At 46.3% G+C, this 20,494-nt stretch overlaps 1 protein-coding gene across 2 annotated transcripts in view; it reads left to right on the top strand.

The window, feature by feature from the left end:
* Positions 1–20,494, top strand: part of LNX1 (ligand of numb-protein X 1) — a gene marked incomplete at both ends in the record, with an annotated part of 69,417 nt that overhangs the window by 47,886 nt on the left and 1,037 nt on the right. For both annotated transcript variants that reach the window (XM_081999346.1, XM_081999347.1), the window contains 4 exons: positions 495–866; positions 5,843–5,980; positions 11,751–11,928; positions 13,819–14,047. In XM_081999346.1, coding sequence (XP_081855472.1) covers positions 495–866; positions 5,843–5,980; positions 11,751–11,928; positions 13,819–14,047 — 917 coding nt within the window. The remainder of the gene's footprint in view (positions 1–494; positions 867–5,842; positions 5,981–11,750; positions 11,929–13,818; positions 14,048–20,494) is intronic.

The raw sequence follows: 20,494 nt of genomic DNA on the forward strand, positions 1-20,494 counted from the left end.
GGACATTTGAACTTCTACTTGAGGCTCTTTTCTTCATTTTAATTAGAGATTCATTAGTGGGGAACATTTAGTTTTCCTGTTTCTAAAACAGCTGGGAGATAATGAAGAAGAGAAACAGCAGGAAAGTGGTGGGAGTGAAAGGAAAGCCTGGCAAGGAGATTTGAAATCAGAAGCTAGTGGAATAAAACTAAGATAATACGAAAGGATATTGGAGCTTGGGGAAGAGCTATAATAAAGCTGAAAAATAACATGTATGTCTGGAGACTATCAGGCAGAAAGAGGGGAAAAAAAAGAGGCAGAAAGTGTCTGTACAGCATGTCCTTTCCTCAGGGGGAAGACTGTTCTGCACCACAAACTTGGCCTCCTGCGTGACACTGTTTGAAATAGCACATGTCACTTCATATGAAGACATCTGTATAAACCGATCGGCCCTCTCCGGTGCCAATTCAGATTAGGTGGTCTTTCTGCTGCTGATTTATGCTTTTCTTTTCCAGGTAAATGGCATGGACATCAAAAATGTGCCTCACAACTATGCCCTGTCAATCCTGAAGCAACCCTGCCACGTGCTCCGACTGACAGTGCTCCGAGAGCAGAGGTACCGATGCCGAAACAGCGGACTTTCTCTTGATGCTCTCTGCAACAGGGACGACAGTTTCCATGTTGTGCTCAACAAAAGCAGTCCGGACGAGCAGCTGGGAATAAAACTGGTCCGCAAGGCTGATGAACCGGGGGTATTTATTTTCAACTTGCTGGAAGGTGGCATGGCTGCCCGTGATGGACAACTTCAGGAGAATGACCGGGTGTTGGCCATCAATGGGCATGACCATCGGTACGGCAGTCCAGAGAGCGCAGCCCAGCTGATACAGGTTTGTTACCACCACTTTGACCACAGGTTCTGAATTTTGCAAAAACCAAGCAGTGTATTTGCACCTTCCATTGCAGCAAAATTAATGAGTGTGTATTTGGGGGAAAGAAGGAGATGTGTCAAGCTCGAATGGGAATTTACATCTCTCTCTCATTGTGGATACAAGGGTGAATGTGGGCATGGACCATCTCCCAGTGATGCCTGCTGTGATCGGTTCACTCAGGGGGCTTTGTAATGTACAGGTTAATGTAAACCTCCATATACTCAGTGCATCAGCAAAGAGTGGTGCGCTCTGCCAAAAGGCAGGCCAGCCTGTGCCCCGGGAGCACAGGGTCCAGCTGGGTCCTGACTCCTCCAACTCAGCCAGGAGCCACAGTGCTCCCTGGTGCAGCCCTGGAGCAAACCAGAGCAGCCTAAGGCAATCAAGGGCATGCTTCAGGATGAACATCATCCTCCCAGACTCGGGGATTGCCCATGGGTGTGTTTTACGATTGATGGTACTCCGTAGAGTGTAGATATTTCTTACCTAAATCCAGCATATGGGAATCAAAATGTTTTGGAAAAAATGGATCTGTATCTGTAGTTTTTATGAATCTCTATTTAGACTCGCGTGAAGAACTGAAGAGGTGCCACTGCAACACCCTTACACAGTCTTGCCACAAAACTGTCAGAAAAAAGCCCTGTGCGTTTCTCAGCTACATGATCAGTCAACTTCTGCCTAATTTCCCCTCCAGAACCATTTTCATTTGCTTTCTTTCTTTACAGCCTACCTTTTTAGAAAACTTCAACATAAACAGCAAAGCCAAGAATCTTCTGTTGCTTTTATCTCATATTTATAGCAGTCATTATACTTGTGCAAATTTACATTTCATTTGGAGGCGTGCAGAGTGTTCACATATTGGAGAATTTTGTGTGCCTCGATAACTAGGTGTCAAACAGGCTGGCTGCTTCCCCTTTCTGACAGGTATAACCAGGGTAACGTGAGTTGGGCTGAAAGAAGCATTCGAATCCATGCTTTCTGTGGAGAGGATTCCTCCTTTAGCATAGGCTCAGTTGGCTGTAGTCAACTTTTATCAGAGAAGTTTATAGCACAGGTAAGAAAACAGCGTCACCTTGCATAATGCCAGTTGTTGAAATTCTGGCCCAGCATCTTCCTGGACTACTTTATGTAGCTCACTAACTGGGAGCAGAAGGCGGTGAGGGGCAAGGTTTAAATTCTCCAAGGGGAACAAAGTCTGGAATGAAAACTTTTCCAAAAAATTGGTATTCTCGGAACAGTTCTTTATGGCTACAAAACCAGGCAACAGTGCTCCATAAGCAAAAAACACATGCAGCGTAGAGATGAAATGGAAAAAATGACTAATGAGACCATTCACACACAAGAGTTTAAAAACGCAACTAAAGCTCTTATTGGGTTCCAAAGGGTGGATGTTATTTATAATAATGATTGAAATGCACACCAGTCCCTGGAAATTTAAACAACATGTCTATCAAAGGGGAGACTCAGGTTTCCAAACAGCCAGGATTACATTGCATTGATGCGAGCTCTATGAATCACATTTGTCTAATGCAAAATTCCCAGAACCTGTGTCTTTTTTGTCATGTTTTTTCATCAATTATCATTTGCTTTTCCTGTTTCCATGTTATGCCAGAGAAAAACCATTATACTGAAGCTACAAGTGTTTTGCATTTGCTTCTTACATGAAGGGATGTTTTGCTGCGTCCTCTTGCTTTCTCAGCAGCCTGTTGAGACCTCAGCCTGTGTCACTCACAGTACGTTGAGGTCTTCAAATTAACAGTGGTGGAAGCTTCAAATAAGCCATCAGTTTCTTTAAAAGCAGAACTAACATTCACTAATATCGTAAAATGTGGCCGTGGCTTGTTAGGCCAAGCACAACTGGGAGATTATCAGATTTCTGTGGAATCTGATTAGTTTTGACTTCTAAATAATGAATAATTGAGGCAAATTTGATTCTTCAGGCCTTTGGCAATTATATATTAGCGTATGTGAAGCAGTTGTTAACCAGTAGATTAGGTGCCTGGCTGTTTATAAGCTGGGTCACAAGAACTGAAATGAAGAAAACACGTAAGTGCTAATTAGGAACGCGTAACATCGTAACACTTGGGAGCCTGCTCCCATTTGTCGTGTCATCTTTAGTCCTGGCCATGTGTCAGATGTGGCACTTTTAATCTAAATAACGTGACATCCCACATCTGTCTTCCATAGGAGCGACAAGAAAAGGAACAAGGTAAGAGATGAGTGGGCGCTGGTGTGAAGCACATCAAGCCCAGCTGTGCGGGTTGAGCCAGACTTTCCAGATGTTCGCCCTCCTCTCCCCGTCTTTCCCCCCGCCGCGGCAGGCGCGCGACCCTCTCTCCGTCACAACAGCTGTCGACCGGCAGAAAGCCGGTCGTGCGGCCGCTGCGGGCCGGAGGATGCAAAACGTGTCCCTGCTCCACCATCCCTGCAGAGATGGGGCAGCTTCTGCCGAGAGCAGAAGAGGCAATTGCCACCGTGTCTCTGCCTCCCTGTTTGATGGGCTTTGGCCGTAACAAATTTTAATTCTAGTAGATTGTTTCAGCTATTGCTTGCGTTCAGTCTTAAAGCTCATTTCTTTAATTCTTGCTTCAGCTTATAAAACAGAGAAGGAATTGTAGAAAAAACAAGTGGTAAGAGGGAGGGAGGTATCAGAATGAAGCAGCAAGTAACATTCTGATCACTGGAAATGTTAATGTGTTTTTATATGGAAATACGTAAATACAAAAGCTGGTCTTGTTGTTTGGATAACTTTTTAAAACACTCTGGACTTCTGAGAAATTACTCAACTTGACTGACCTGGAGACAAATGTGACATTGTGATAGACACTGTTGTTGAACTTTTGCTAGTCATTCTGCAAGAATTAATCACATTTACAACCTTCCTCTAAATAACCAACTTTGATACTAACCATGTGGCAGCTGATGAGTTTTAAGCAGAAGTTGCGTAAGTTGAAGTTGTTTGTTTTAGAGAAAACTGGATTTTCGTGGGGCCGTAGGAGGCTTAGTCTCGTATTGTTCAGTTTCATCTCACTCATATTACAAATCAGGGACCGGGGTGGTTTCACTTCTCCTGAGATACAGCATTCTGCCTTTGGGTGCCAGATGAGTCCAGAAACCAGGAATCAATATTCTGCAATCATAGACCTGGTAAAAATACCTAGGAAGTTATGTTGAAATACTTATGTATGTATGTATCAAAAGCTATATTATGAAGCTGCGGGGATTTTAGTTGCTGGTGAAAAAACTAGCATTCCCTAAAGTATTAGGAAAGTAACAAGAAAGTACATATTTTTTACCACCTTCCTTGCAAATAGCACAGCCTGAGCATGCAGATTTCTAGGTTGAAGTGGGATATTTAGGAGAGGTAGGTTGGGGTTTTTTTTAACTATAGTGACATTTTTCAAAAGCATTTTTTAACTCTCAGCTACTACTATTGATTCCAGCTCCAGAAAAGACAAACCAAACTATAAAAACGCAAATCCCAGGGGCTGCCTCTGGCTTCTGTTAATTGTCTGCGGGAGATTTGATTTCAATAGCGCAACTGGATCTGGGTTTGGTTTCCAGCTGCTTGTTCAACACCAGCTTTCCCTGGAGCTCCTCCGCGGTGAGCAGGGCACGTCCGCGTGCCAGCAAGCCAGCCCGGAGGTCTGATGGCCCCGGGGGCTCTGGTACCAGCAACCATCGCTACTGCAGCTCCAGGGGGACCAGACCCCCAGAGGTGCTTGTGGGGGGCTCCGCGTTAGATACCGAGCAGCTCCCCAGTGATAACCTGCGAGCCAGCAGGCAGGGGCCCCTCTGGAGACTGGCCCTGCAGAGCCCCTCCTGCCTGCCACCATACCAGGGTCTTTAGCCTGGAGAAAAGGAGATTAGAAGATTAATTCTTTTTATCCTCTGAGTATGCTTCTGTAGCATTGGGGCTACCTCTACCCTTCCCTTCAGTTCAGTGTGTTGGTTTGCCCTTCTGGCAGACATCTATGATTTACCCAGCTAAATCCCACTCCCTCTCAGCTCCGTCTTTGCAGTACTGTTACCTTGAAAAAATTCATGTCACCCTACCGAGAAAAGAATGAAGCCATTAGTTTCTAGGAAAACAGTGGTGATCCAATAAGACAGAGAAAAAACTCACCTGTACGCAGAATTAAAAACACTAGTATTAGACACACACAGAACACCTTAAAAATAATAAGCAAACATAACTCAGTAGGAGCTTTGCAGTGTCTCTCAGGCACGCAACTATTATGACTTTATACAAAAAGGCCTAGGAGCATTTTGAGCTTATTTTGGGTTAATTGTTTTTGCAGTTCCTAGAGTAAGAGTTTGGGCTAGTTTCACCAGCCTAAACTCCATTACTCTGTGTCCTTGCTTGTGCCCTTTCCTCTATGCTCCGGTGCAATAGGATTTCACTTCTTAAAATAGTTGCACATCCCTTTCTTTAAGCTGCCTTACCTTTGTCATGCTCATTGCACACAGGTGGACTCAGTTACATCGTTTATTCCCCAATTTCACCAGCCAAGGCTCGAGCTCATCCCTCGTTAAGTGCTAATTGCAACTTTTTCAGGGTTCCTGTTTGGCGGCAGCAGCCCTCCCTCCCATGGCAGGCACGTTGCTGTTCTGCAGTGGCATACGCAGGTGTGTGTGAGAGCTGAGGCAGCGCTCGCTGTGATGGATCACTGCTTCCAGGCAAATTTGGGGCAGAAAGGAAGGGTTTTTCAGAGTTACCAGCAAATTTTCAAAAGAAGTATTAAGTAGCTGGCCGTAAATTTTTATGGACTTTATTGACCTGAACTGATGGTACTGCTTTATGTCGTTGCAACCGCGTTAGTGGCAAATCCAAACCACGTTTAAACGGGACCCACGTTTTGTGAATGCTCTGGGGCTGAAGTGCAGGGGTTTATCGTGCTGGTGCGGTGGGACTCACATTGCACCTCCTCCCACAGGCCAGCGAGAAGCAGGTTCACTTCGTCGTGTCGCGGCAGACCAGGCAGCAGACCCCCGACATCTTGCAGGAGACAGGCTGGAGCTGCGGCGGCGGCGGCCCCCAGCCCTGTCCCGCCGAGAGAAACAACCCCGGCAAGGTGAGGGCACGGGCACTCGCGTGGCTTCTCTGCCATCCGTGGGACAGGGCGCTGGGAGGGCAGCTAGAGTTTTAGCGTCTCGGGGTGTTATCTCCCGGTTCTGTCACCAGAAGAAGCATGGCTTGTTTTGCAAGGGAAACGTAAAAGCTGCGCCCCTCAGCGTTTACACACTGCTGCTGCCCTGACTCCGTCGGGGGTGGGGAGGGAAGGAGAAGGCAGCGGTGGGGCAGGGGCTGACGTGCACGCAGCATCCTGGCCGTGGGCACGGGCACGGAGCCGGCCGGCGGCGCGAGCCAGCACAGGGCAATGCGCTCCAACAAAAATAAGAGGCTTATCTGAAGTTTCTCCATCTGGAGCAAAGTCTTCAGGCAAAAAGCTTTCGTATACTGGCCCGAGAGGTTCCCATAAGCTGCTTGAGAACTACAGTAATTGTCAGTCTGCTGCTCATTTCTTAAGATACCTGACCCGGCTGGCGGTTCGGCTGCAGGCGGCAGCCGCGGTCGCCGCGGCCGCTGCGCGCACGCCGTCTTTCTGTGGAGCTTTAGACCCGAAAGGTGTTGGTTCTGCTCGGGCAGCACCTAGCCCGTGCACGGGATGCAGGCTGCGGGGGCCGGCAAGGCGCGGCACGGCCCGGGGCCACGCAGTACAGGGCAACCATCTCGCCCAGACACGGCTCTGGATACCAAGCTGTCCCTCCAGCCGCTCCTCTGTACCCGGTTACACCGTGTGTTTAGTGCTTTTAGACTTGAAATATGCCCTCTGCATGAGGCAGAGAGACTCTCATGGTCAAGTATGTAAGGTTTTAAAGCAGAAACCAATGCAGCAAAAGCTTTGAAAATACCTTTTCTGAGTTTACTTCGTGTTATTCTTTGCCCCGGAGACAGAACAAGGTATGTCCTTGCAGGAGCTGAATTTGTTTATTTCATTAAATTTAAAGCCTGGCTAGTTTACATGAATCGCTCTGAGTGTCACCACTTATGCAAGCCCTTGTGAGCTGGTCCCCTGGCCAGCTGTGCCAGGGGTGCATCAGGGAGGTGGACAGGCAGGGCTGGTTTAAATCCATCCTGCCTGATAGGCAGCCAGATGTGTCCTTAAGGGGACCTTTGGACTGAACCAGCTGTCAGATCGGGTGCACAGCTGTCAGCCAGGAGACAAGCCTAGCTCTGCATTTTACAAATGCTTAAAGATACCCATTCTTCACAGTTTTTCTTTCTTTTTTTTTTTTACTACAGTATTCAGTGGTTTTATATGTAAAAAATATACCAGTGTCTATTTATCTATTTTTAGTTTTCCTTTGCCATGAAGTCACAGTCACGGCCCTTGTTAGGTGAGACTGGCTCAGCAGGAGTTAAACCAGAGAGCAGAGTTGATGCTCGGTGGCTACTACCCAGTAGCAGATAGTGCCCAGCTAATCATGCATCTGCAAGGCATTACCTCCTAATGAAGTAATGATTTCCTTAGGGAGATATGTGTAGGACAGCAATTAGCTTGTGTTGCTACTGTATGATTTCTAGTGAAGCTCCAAGCACCTGCTAGCTCTACCACGTTGATCTGATTAATTGGTACCACATGGGATTATCTGGGAACATGACTTGTCTTCCATAAACTGCCCTAGATCCTCATTTTCTCTTCCCATACCAAGAGGTGTTAGATGGGAATTCTTGGTAAACGCAAGGTTATTTTGGTAGCTTGTGAGATTGAAGGGCCGATGTTGACCTTGCAACTGTCTTTTAAAGATTAATGAATCGTCTTCTGTTGGATAGGCCATGGCTTTTAGGGGGATTTCCAGTTTGCCACAAGAGATGGGCACTACAAAAGCACATGAGTGGGTGTGCTGCTGTGGGCTTCTGCCCAGTGCCACTGTTTGGGCACTTTCCAGGGAAGATCACGGCCAACAAAAGAAAATTCTGAGCTCTTCTTAGCTTTGTGTGTGTGCAGTGGAGGGCTTGTAGCGGAGAAAATGCTCTGGCAATAGATCAGTACATCAGTACAGCCGGTGGACACGATGAGCTTCAGGCACTGTAGGCTTGTGGTCTGATACAATCATTAAACTGGATTTTATTTTTTGCATTAACTGGAGAGTTATTTGTTCTTTTATAGGGTATGAGTGTGTCAGTTTTAATTTCTCTCACTTTTTTGCTGAAGGTTTAACTGAACATCATTTGCAATTCACGATCTTTAAACTCTAAGCTTTGGCAGACTTAAAATGCAATTTGTTTGTAAATAGATGTTAGTGCAGGAGGAACGTTTGCAAGCCCAACGCCTGTACGGTGTCCTAACGTGGCACATGCTCCTGCTCAAAAACAAAGCCATGCTCAGTGGCCATGCTTTGCTGTCAGGGGAATTTCCTGTGTGTGCATGGCTTGATGAGTCTGCTACCTGCCGCCATCAGTGGGATTGCTTTATTATGTGTTGTTGATGGAGAGATTGCTAACTGACTTGAGTTCTGATTAATTTTAAGGTGATTTTCCCACTGAGCTTACTATAGGAGGTAATACTAGCAGGTCAGGAATGCTCTCTTTGAGGCCAGCATGCTCTCTCGCTGTAGAGCACGTATGTAAACGTGGGCTGAAATCTGCTCTCCAGCCTTGGCTGTATTCAGCGCCAAGAATAAACTCTAACTTCCTGTAGCCATGTCTTGCTCGTACGACAGCCCGGGAACCGCTCTTGGCCAAGCCGTTGCCCTCATGACAGCCTGCCTCCATCTGGAAAGCGTGAGGAGGCGGCGGCTCTTTCAGGCCAATGGCAACCAGCCACGCAGCCAACACGGCGCTGGAGGAGGAGGAGGACGGTCTCTGCAGCGACCACGTCCTGCGCTGGTGGCAGCGATGCCAGGAGACTGGTCCTGCACAGGCTCCCACCAAGCTGTTTTCCTGCCTATGGAGATCAGGGAGGCACAGCCCAAAGTGTTCTGGCTGCTGCCTGGATTCAGGAAAGAGAAGATGTCAGAAACTCTTTCTTGTGCAGCCGAGGTTGGTAAGCCGGGCTGAAACGCATAAACGGACCAGATTCGATTTCTTTGAAGTCGGTGGGAGCTTTGCCATTAATTAACTAGCACTTGTTTTTAATTGGAACTGTTTTCTTACTCCTTTCTGACAAATTGTCTAGTACTTCAAACAAATCTGTCGCCTTGTTGCTTGAGCAGACAACGTGTTCTAACTGTAGGAGCAGGTTAGCCTTCAGGTGAAGTACATTTTCCAGACAGACACAGCTACGCCTTTAGCCTGCAAGACACGTGTCATGGCTTTGATGTTGTGATAGTCTGCTGTAAATATTTATTTTCCAGTAAATATACAGAAAAGAAAAAAAAATTAAAAAGAGGAGGAGATGAACTGTTATGTTTTTCTTCTCCTGACCTCCGAGGTCACTTCAAAATGACAGAGAAGGACAATTGTTTAGAAGAGAATGCGTTGAAATGCAGTCACTGATAAAAATTGCCTTTTAACTGGTTTACTCACTATCAGTTGTACCTCCAAGAAAGCTCTACGTGTGTTTACTAAGAAAGGCTGTACTTTCCTTTCATCACTGCCTTTATATCAGCTGAGTCACCCCAATTCCTTTCTATCTACAACCATGAAAAAAATGACATGTGGAAGAGTAGCTTCAAAGGAAAACTGGTCCTACATGGTTGAGCATACAAGTAGCAGTACTCTTCTGATTCTTCACTGAAGTATTACAGGACAATTTGTTACCAAGCACTGCTTTGAAACATGCTTCTCTCTGTGCTGATTCCTCAAAAATAGAGCATTAGCCAGTTCAGCAGCTAATGTTTTTGGTGTCTGAGACATGATGGACACTGCGTAAGTAATAGGATTGCTCTGAACACGTGGAGCTGCAAGTCTAATTCAAATTTCACGTTTTGCTACAAAATTTCAGTCTGAAATTTGTCATTCTTGTGGAAATTAAGAGTGCCCCTATCCTACATGCTTCAGGAAGTGTCCTTTTCCTGATGGAAAGCCATTCCTTTCCAAGAGAGAAAGGACAAGGTTTTTGCACAAACATACATGAAATATTAATTTTAGTTTGCACAAAGATAGAACTACTATGTTTAAAACATTTACACCTTAAAGATAAAAGTTAAAACATTTATATTTTTTTTTAAAAGGGAATGTTGTAAAACCTTCAGAGATTTTGTAGGTTCGTTTGCAAGCCATAAGCCAAATTACTCTGCCACAGTGCCTGTGTTCTGCACAGATCAGATGCGATACGTCCAAACAATTATATCAGTTTCGTTTTTGTCCTGGTCACTAAGAGAAGACCTTTTCCACCAAGCTCTTTGCCTTTTTGTTCCTGGAGCTCTGTTGCAGCTGCTGCTCTCCTGCTCAAGCATCTACAGATCCTCTGCTAAGCTGTTAAAAGATTCTGGTTTTTGTTGTCGATGTTGCATCACAGAAATCCTGATGTGGAATTAGTTCCACCAAACATACCTTTAAAAAAAAACGCAAAACAAATACACAGCCTGCCCTACTCCCATAAAAACTTCTTGCTGCTGTCTTCCTTTGTCCATTGTTGTCATTGCGAGAGCAGCGATGGACTCACCTGCTCCACTTTCTGTGCTGCTGGCCCAGTGATTGAGGAGGAATGTCTTTGTGGTATCTTGGATTTCTAAGAAATGATTAATGTGGCTTTAATTGAATTTTATAGATTATTTCTGCCTATGATAAATGAGAGCTCACGCTTGTGAATGAGAAAGTTGGGGTTTTTTTTAAGATACATTTGAAACATATTCAGCAGCATGCTGTTATATCTACATATGAGCCCGGAATGGATGGTGCTGTTCCTGCAAGCCGGGCTGGGATCTTCAGGAGCTGATGCCAGGAGCAGAGTTTATGAAACACTTACAGAAATCAAAGCAATGAACGTTGAAACACAGATTTTCTGGAGAAGCATCCTTGTCTCTTGAACTCTTCTGTAAGAGCTGGACGCATTGTAAACGTGACATTTTGTTCATGGGTTTTGTTGGAGCTTGTGTTGTCCCTCCATCCCCATGCCGCCCATGAGTTTGTTTCACCCTCGCTCATATACCAGTTATTGCACGAGCAGGGGGGGTGTGTGACTTTTGCTGTTCAGGCGGAGGAATAAGGGCATGACTGTCCGCAGACAGGAGAGGTGACTGTCCCAAAGTGATTTTTTTTAAGCACAAGCACTAGGAAGAGCACCCTGGAAGCTGCTGGGTCTTCACTCTATAAACGTCCTTCTCTTTTCCTGAGAGAAACACATATTTTTTGGGTGTATTCCCACCTGTAATTTAAACAGAAACACAGAAAACTGGAAGAGCAAATGAAGTGTCTACCTTCTAATCTGTCCCCAAGAGTTTTATTCCTTTAACCAAGGTGGACCATTTCTCGTTATCTATATAGATGATGTTCAGACTGCAACCAGCAAGATAAGAACCATGACCTGAGAGTCAGAAGATACGAGGACCAATAGTGATATTAAGAACATTTAAAAAAAAAAAAAAAAATCAGATTCCTTATTTACATTTCAAAGACCTCCCTCTATTAGTCTTAACTCTAAAACAATTCTGATTTTGGCAGGATCAGTGCCTGACTTTAACTATTAAAGCACGGACTATCTTGGCCGTAGCTCTGAGACTGCAGACGCCGAAGCCCCGGAGAGAATCGTGCCTGCCATCTGGCCAGGCCTGGCAGGCGGCTGTGAAGTTCTTTGGTCTTCCCTCAACGAATATTCATCTCAGTAGAAAATGCCTAAGCTGTCGGGGACGTCCCCATGCCCACTGTGTTTGTTGCTGCTGTTTTCTCCATCACAGAGCACTCTTCACGCTGTCACCTGCCACGAGAAGGTGGTGGCTGTCTGGAAAGATCACACAGAATCGCTGGGAATGACTGTAGCAGGCGGAGCATCTAACCGGGACTGGGATTTGCCGATCTACGTGATAAGTGTTGAACCTGGAGGAGTTATCAGCAGAGACAGCAGGATAAAAACAGGTAAAAAGAGGGGATTTTGAAAGCCTGCTTTAATTCAAAGGCTTCCTTTGAAAAGCAGAGGGATAGTGAAAGAACGTCACACCCTGATGTCTTCAGCCATTCCGTAGATTTTGGGATGTGTCAAATTAGAGGGTTTCAAGTCAACCACCAGAAAAGGGATAATATGCAGCAGTAACCATCTCTGTGAAGTAGGATGTAGCCATATTCTGGTAGGGAAAAAAAAAAAAGGTTTTTGCAGGAAAATGAGCTTGCACCAGCATCTCCTAACTATGGAAATCTTCATTGTGCGACCTTCACGGGTTTTTAATGTAAATCTTTGTGCTTGTTTGGCATATCATTCATGGCTTTGAAAGAAATATAAAGGAGCAGAATTCCCATCATATGTGAAGCCATGTTAGTGCCTTGTGGCTCAATATTATGTCTGGAAACATCGGCTTCATAACCCCGTTTGGCTCTTGATGTGACTATTAATAAAATTAATAGCTTCTCCCCTCTGCATGAATAAGCCTTCAGAGTACGATGAAGAGCATATTTTATCAGTGGGTTTTGCGGAAATAGGTAGGCAGTAGAGGAATGGTGAAACTCTCCGTTTTCAGGATGTTACATCTCCAAGAGCCAAGTGCCTCAGTACCCCGCATCCAGCAACCACACACCTCCCCGGCCCTTTCCCCTTCTTCCCCTGCTCTCAGCTGCAGCCCAGTCGCTACCCAGAAGCTGAAGGGAAACCCTGAGTGGGAGGGAAGCGAAGGCACCCAAAAGTGGGGCAGAACAGCTGCAGCCCAGCCAAGCCCCACAAGCCGGGGTCGCAGCGCAGGCGTGGGAACCTCCCCTTTGTGGGAGCTATGGCTGCTCATCAAAACTCATGTAAGAACATGACAACAGGAGCAAGCCAGCAGGTTTCCCCTTTCCTCCTGCTGGGAAATTACCGCCTCTCAGTGGGGTACATTTTCCAAAAAATATTCATCACGAGGCACGAGCAGGGAAAATTCAGCCTAGCTTATTTGATAGAACTAGAAACAAATGAGTACGTGATGTTGTAACAGCACCGTAAGCCTCCGCGGTTTAGAGCCGCCCTTAGGCTGTTGTTGTCTCATCGGGGCAGACCACAAGAAGAGGTTAATGTTCATGTCACGCACAGCCCCTGCCCGGAGGAGCACGCGAGCGGAGCGCGGAGGGCACCCAGGGGAGCCCGGGCTTCGGAGCGTGCCGCGGAGGGTAGCGGAGCACTCAGCACTGCAGCTGCTTGCATGACATTAATGATGTCTTTATTGTTCTCCCTGTAGTAATTGAGGTCATCTTTGCATTTTTCTCTGGAGCTGCTGTGCCTACGTCATAAATAAGGCACACAGAAAGATGTTTTGGCTTGAGGCCATTCAAACAGGCATTAACATTAAAATAATAATACGTTATTCCGCAAAGTAAACCGCACGAAGAGCCAGCTGGAGCAGCAGCCCTAAGTTTAGGGAGCACCGAGAGAAAACCACCTTCGAGCTTTCTGATTTCGGGTTTCAAGCTCAGGTCGAGTACGACAGTTGTCAGCTGGAAGCGCGCTTCAGAGACCTGGACTAGCGTCAGGTGCCCGTACCAGTGCTTGTTGGTACAGCAGGACCCCGGCTGTGCCGTTTGGCTCTGCAGGCAGGATGTGATGTGAGAAGCCTCCGTCCAGCCGGGCGATGCTCCTGTGTACGGGGATCTAGCCCCTTCCCTCATGCCTGTGGCATGTTTACTAGCATATGCTTCACATCCATGTTAAACGACAGGATTAACAAACAGCCTCATCAGGCAGCAAGCTCTTGGCCCTGACTTTGACTGGCTTGCTCGTGGGGGTGGGGAGGGAATCCTGGAAACACTTGCAGGGTTTTTTTTTATCACCCATTTTATCGGTCTCAGGTGACATCCTCTTGAACGTGAACGGGATTGACCTGACGGGCGTCAGCCGGAGCGAGGCCGTGGCCCTGCTGAAAAACACCAACTCGTCGGTGGTGCTCAAAGCCCTGGAGATGAGAGCGTGCGAAGCCCGGGAGGCGCGGGGGCACCTGCCAGCCCCTGAGGCCACGCAGGCGACCGCCGAGAGCAGCGAGTGGTCACCCTCCTGGGTTATGTGGCTGGGGCTGCCACGGTAAGTCCACAGATTGCATCCTCTTGCGGAAGGGGAGTGGGAGGAAAGATTTATATTTTCTGGCAATTCTTTCTTTTGGCTTGATTCATTGCACTGACATCTTAATTAAATCCAGGCTCTGTCGCAGACTTGACTCTAAATACCTCCCTTTTGTAAACGGGTATGTGTACATGGAAAAATAGACACGCAGATCCCCTCGCAAGGGAGGAAAGAATCCTGAGTTGTTCCAGTCTTGGAAAACATATCTGGCACTTAGGGAGCGAAAGGAAAAGCCTGCAGGGATACAGGAGCTTGCTGAACTGGGGTCTAGGCTCGACCACCCTGCAGAAGGCAGGGCTACCCCTCCTGCAGCTCTCAAGCGGCTCAGCCCTTCCCCTTAGCCAAACCCCGCTGAATTTGGCCGTGCCCAGATGTTGCACAGTGTGTGGAGTTGGCCGGTATCTCCCACTCACCTCTCTTAACCCCACCCCCGACCGAAAGAAGTGCGTTTGTCATGCAGGGGAAGCAGCTGTGTCGTGGGTTCAGTAAGGGTAATAAAAGCCACGTCGCCTGTCGTTAAGTTCTCTCAAGCACACTGGGTGTACAGGGTGTACGCCTGCAGCTTCAGCGCCATTTTATGAAGTATTAAATGAGGACACGTCGTGAATCTGTGCGTGTGCAAAGCTAGCATCACGCAGTTGACACTGGCATTTCAGTTTTAAGGAACGAAGAAATTAGCCCACAAGTTACTTCCGCCCATACCCCTACCCCTGGCAGCAGTTCAGTGTGTCCCTTTCTCTTTTACGGGAGGGCATGAAAAGATGGTCTGTGAAACAGGTGGGCTCTTCTCTAGGCACAGTTTCAGGACTCCTCTTCATTTCCCGGTCTCATGTAGTGGGTTAGGTGCTTTCCCTCCTCCTGGCTTGAGCTGTTTTGAGCTCATGCACCTGGCAGCAAGGTCTGCTGTGAGGGCCAGATGTTTTTTGGGGCTGGTCCTGAGGCTAACGACTGTGTAGCACATGCTGAAGCACTACAGGAGCAGAAGGCAGGCTGTATGTCTGTCACCCACAGGTGAAAGGTCCCTCCTCCAGTGGACTATGTCCTTATTCTTGTGAAAGAAAAGCAGGCAAATGGATGGCCCGTGACTTGCTACCCCAGGCAATGGTAAACTTTTCTCACCCAGTCTCACTGCAGGCAGGCCCAGGGAGGTCCTCATTTCTGCTCACTTCTTCTGCACTCCTGAGCTTGACCAGCTATGCACCAGCATGAAGGCACCGGAGCACAGGTAATGCTCCCAGCAGGGAGGGAGCAAGCAGGCTAGAGCCCTTATAGACGTTGCAATCAGCAATGCTGGCTCTTGCCTTCAACCACCATCCATTGCTAGGTGGGCTGAAACAATTGCACCCTGCCTACATGCCACCTAACCCCACCTTTGCTGTCCTGTATAGAAAACCTGAGCTGCCTGGGCATCATCTCTTGCCCACAGCTCCTTGAATTCCTCATGTCCTCAGCAAGGCGATGGAGATGAATGACGCAGATCCACGGTACTGCAGGCTTGCACCCAGTTTGAAGTTTGGAAAGAAGAGGGTTTTTTCCCATTTTAAAAGCTGTCTCTGAGCTTACGTGATCCCCCAGCCTCGAAGGCTGCATGTGTGAAGCCATTCCCACCGCTTTGGTCTGAAGGAAAATCATCCCCAGTGTCAGCAAGGCTGCAGACAGGAGTTCATTGCAACTCCATCCCCAGCTGCCATGCCGTGCACAGAGCACAGCGTGGCCCTTCCCCACCACAGAAGAGTAGGGGCACTGGTATGCTGAGCTGGTACGCTGCTCTGAGCATCAGACTAAGACAGGGTCCCACACCGATTAGATGTGACAGTAACTAAAGTGTACTTCGTCCTTATTAGTAGCTGTTGGTTGAGGAAGGGTTGTGAGGATCAGGTTTGGGTTTGCTCATTAGGTATTATCAGACTCTTCATGAGTGCGTTTACCCTCTTGTCCTTGTACCGATTCTCCAGGGCCCACACCAGACATCTGGAAGTCCTTCAGCAAGTTCTCTCACTAGGACGTGTATCCCATTAACTCATTTCCCTCCAGGCTGAGCATTTAACCTTTCCCTATCTGGCTTTCAGCTTGCTCTTGGCAAGGATCATATCCCCCTAGATCTCAAGGTATTGCCAGCAGTCTCACGACGTTTTCCAGGCTGTTAGAGAAAATTATTCTCTGTCCAAATAGCTGTGGGACGGGTCCATCTTGGCAAAGGTGTCTGATGTGCAACTATGGGGCAAAATGGTGAAGATTCACCTACCTTAATCAAAACCATTTACCAGGGGGACTGCTCCAAGATACATGAGTCTAAGAATGTTTGGTGCAGCTGATGAAAAAGTAGAAACGCCAAAATCAAGATTATACAGAATCATGTAAGGTACTTGGGAAGGGTGGGGCACACCTACATAAGAAAAACTGAACAAATATAAAAGGCAGTAAAACCAGTAGGCCAGGAACAGGCACGATTTAAAAAAGGAGGCACCTGGATGGTGGGTTCTTTAAATCCTGTCAAGATGGGAAAGATGCGGCTCTAGACAAGCCATAGCAGTGCTGTGTGAGTATCCGTTCACAGCAAGCAAGGCGGGAGCACAGAGGCAGCCTGACACCACGGTTTAGAGCGGGATGCTTGGGCTCAGGAAACCGAGAGGAGAGTCTGTCCTTCAAAAGTAAAAACTATTCAAAGGATATAGAGTTTTGATGAAAATCCTGTGAAGGATGGTCCCATAAAATGTGCTGCCTGAGATGAGCTAAACACTAGAGGGTATCTACAGACATGTCCATGACTGATGAAGTCAAATAACAGGCTAATGTTAGTAATAGCTACACAATTAAGAGTACCTTCCTCACCTTTGAGGCTGGTGTACTGTAAATGCCAAATTCTCTGTACTAGCGCAGAACTTGCCCCTTTCCCAAAGGCGTTACAGAAATGGGCACAGGCAGGAGGCACAAATATTGAGAACTAGGGAATTATGCTGTTTTTCTGGAGCACGTCAGCAGCAGCAGAATCAGCCAGGTTGTCTGACTCCTTGCACCAAAGCTCAAAGCCTTGGAAAAGGTGTCTTGCATAACTTAACATTTGTGGCTCTCACTTAAATTTTGGCTCTTTTTCTTGTGAGATCTTAAAATTGGCCTTGGTCACTTTTACGCAGCTTGATGGTACATAAACAACTCCTCTTTTCTTTCTGTAGTACAATCCAATATGTGGCAGTTATAAAATAGACGCACATGTGCATCTGACATCTGTCAAAACTTGGACCGCATGCGAGCGGAGGGGCTGCGGGCTGGGCGTGGGGAGGAAGCAGTGATGCAGGACCTTAAGCATTCCTGCCCAAAGACTTATTTCAGGGTAGCTAATTTAATTGTTTGTTGTTGAGGAAGACAAGCCTCTTTCTTTTATTGTTGGAGGGAAATGTTGTTGTGGAGTGTGCACAAAGAAAATAATGTGGAACAGCTGGTGAAAAGTGTTTCCCCAGCCCGGTGATGTTTCTTCTACTCTTGCTTGTTTTCCTGCTCTCCTTTCTTTGCTCTCCTCGCATTTCCTTCCCCCAGCTAGCACGTAACAATACTTTATAGATCATCCTGTCATAACATTTACAAACATTAGTACTTCGCAGGAGTGCTCCTCTTTGTTTGCAAAGTGAGATGAGAAAGACAGGAGGTGGCCAAAGTCATTCTACAAACCAGGGGTAGAACTGGACGTAAAAGATGGAACTAGGACAGAAACTTTCCCAAATTAACTCCATCCAGGCTGTAGGGCTCTGATGGGAGTAATTCTCAAATATTACTGTACTCCACTGCCAGTCATCTACTGTAACGGGGCAGGGGGAGGGAGTCATGCTTTTCATGCCTGTTATTGCTGAACTCCTCCTGAAGGCAGGCTGGTTTTGATTCCCAGAGCATAAGGCTACTCACGCTTCGCAAGAAGCAGCAGGGAATTGTACATTTAACTACTTGAAAACAGGCACTTTTAAATTCCTCTTGCATCAGTAACTGGTGCTCAGTTGTACTATTTCCTATGATAGGACCGTGTGTCTAGACACTGTTTATCCTCAAGTCTTGACTCTGAGGCAAGTTCACACATAAATTACTCCTTGTCCTCAGCTTTTGGAGTACATACAGATAGATGCAGAAGACTGCAAGCCATTCTCTTCCAAGGCAGAAGACGGTTCTCCTTGGATGGGCTGCAGTTCAGTGGATTACAGCAGTTAAACGGGTCAAAACACACAGACTGGGGCTTTCATTACCGCAGAGAAGTAATCTACTCAAACACACTAAGCATCTTCGGATGACGCAAGTACTTATTTAATTTTCTCTCTGTGGCACTTTCTAGCTTCTCTTTATTGCTACGCAGCCATCAACAGACCCAAATGAACTAACTCCCTTTGGGCTGCTCTTTGCTCAGGCAGAGCAGGAATCTCTGCTTATGTACTAAAGTACTTGGAGCAAGCGGTAACAGCTTTGCGGATCGCCCAGATTTGTTCGTGCCTGCCTCTCAGCATCCTTTTCCCATTTCTGACAGCATTAATGTGTAGTTGGTGGATGGTGTGCTGCCGTGTTTATACCTTCCATCCCATAGGATGGAGATAAGGAAACATGGATTTAAAGGTGTAACTACCACCTAGCTGCTCCTATTCTGTCAAGAGCCAATCTCTAGCTACGGCCAGTGTCATGGCTTGCACCATGCACCCGCACAGCTCAACAGCCCCAGCAGGATGAGAGAAAATAGGAAGAATGAGAGCGAGAAACTCACGGGTCAAAGTAAAGAAGACAGGGAAATAGCTCACCAACTACTCTTGTGGGCAAAACAGACTTGGCTTAGGGAATTTAACTTAAAACACTTATTTACAAATTTGGGTATTGGGAACCAAAGATGACAAACATGTAAACATATGGGAAAGCCCCTTTCACATGCTCAGCTTCACTCCGGCACCTCTCCTCCCGCCTTCCTGGTCTCCACCGACTCATTGTCACAGCAGGTCACAGCCTGTCCCTTCGGTGAGGGGGTTGGAGTCAGGACAGTAGTTTTTCTCTGCTGCTTCTTGCTTCCCATGCATTTCCCCTGCTCTGGCAGACAGGACAATGCTATGCTGTGTCTATTTTACTTAAATTTAGCATACACTTTGACAGCAAGTATGTATTTCTGCTTTCTGGCCACTGCGTAACTGATAACCTTAGAGACCATATGTACAGAATGCATGTAAGCCTTCTTCGTCTTCACTGCATTTTCCTCTCATGTTTTTACCTGCTCAGCTATTTCTTTTCTAAGGCGTTAGGGTTTGGCCGACCGCTTTTCGATTTCAGTGACGTCCTCCTTAAGGCAGCGGAGACCCTTGCCCCCCCCCCCCCCCCCCCCCCCCCCCAAATCAACACTAGGTAATAGCACTAATGGCTGAATCCTGGCATCGCTTGGTCATGACCTTGATAAGGACCATCAAACATAGAGGGTTAAGTGATTTTGCACATTGAAGAAGTCCACAGGTGGTAAAGTAATAATGCCTGGCTGCTGAGGAAAGAACCAAATGTCACCTGTTTCTTACATTAGCAGCCAGTGAATTCTTGTGCAAATATTATATATATACCTACCATCCTGGCAGCAGGTGAATATTTGTAGGTCCTGAGGGACTAATCTAGTATTACTATAAAATCCTGCTGTGAAACACAGCAAAAGCATTATTTGACAAATAAAAGTTAAAAAAAGCTAGAAGCATTGGTCTTTGAGATATTAAAGTTATTTATCTTTCTACAGAAGACGTGTCAGCTGTTTCTTAGAAACCTGAAGAGTCGCTGAGTAGAGCTTGTAGCAGTTGCTTGCTGTAGACCAGCCTATAATTTCAGATTTGCAATAGCAAAAGGATTTTCAGGCTCTTCAGTCATTCCTGGGTACATTAATGAGTGGGTTAAGTACCAAGCACAGAAATTTCAGTTGCTCTGTAACTAATTAATCTTGTTTTTTACTGCTTGGTTAAAAAAAGAGAAACAAAACAGGTATTCAGGTTTTTCGTGTGCTTTGAGAGCACATTATCCAGAACATAAAAGAAGTCACTGGACTGTACAAGGTAGGTGAAATAGCCTCTGGAATGATGGTTTGCAAATATTAAATCCAGCCTCAGTTAAGTGTTTTTCTCCATCACTTTCAGTTGCAACTAGATAATTTGCACTAATTCTTACTCTATGAAACTTAACTCTATGAAACAATTTATTTCATATTTTAATCCCTAGTAATTTTACTTTTAGGATAACTTGTCGTGTTAAGCAGTATAAAAAAATAGAAAGGAAGTGTAGGTGTCTACTGCAGTGGAGCTTTGGTACTATTTTACATCTTCAAAGCACTCTGTGGGTATATGAAAAGGGAGACTCATCATCATTGATTCATCAGAATCTAAAATTAACTGTAAGACATTTAATTAGACTGGTTTGTTTCAG

This window comes from Phaethon aethereus (assembly GCF_964289735.1).
Source record: "Phaethon aethereus genome assembly, chromosome: 4".
NCBI classification, from domain to species: Eukaryota; Metazoa; Chordata; class Aves; order Phaethontiformes; family Phaethontidae; genus Phaethon; species Phaethon aethereus.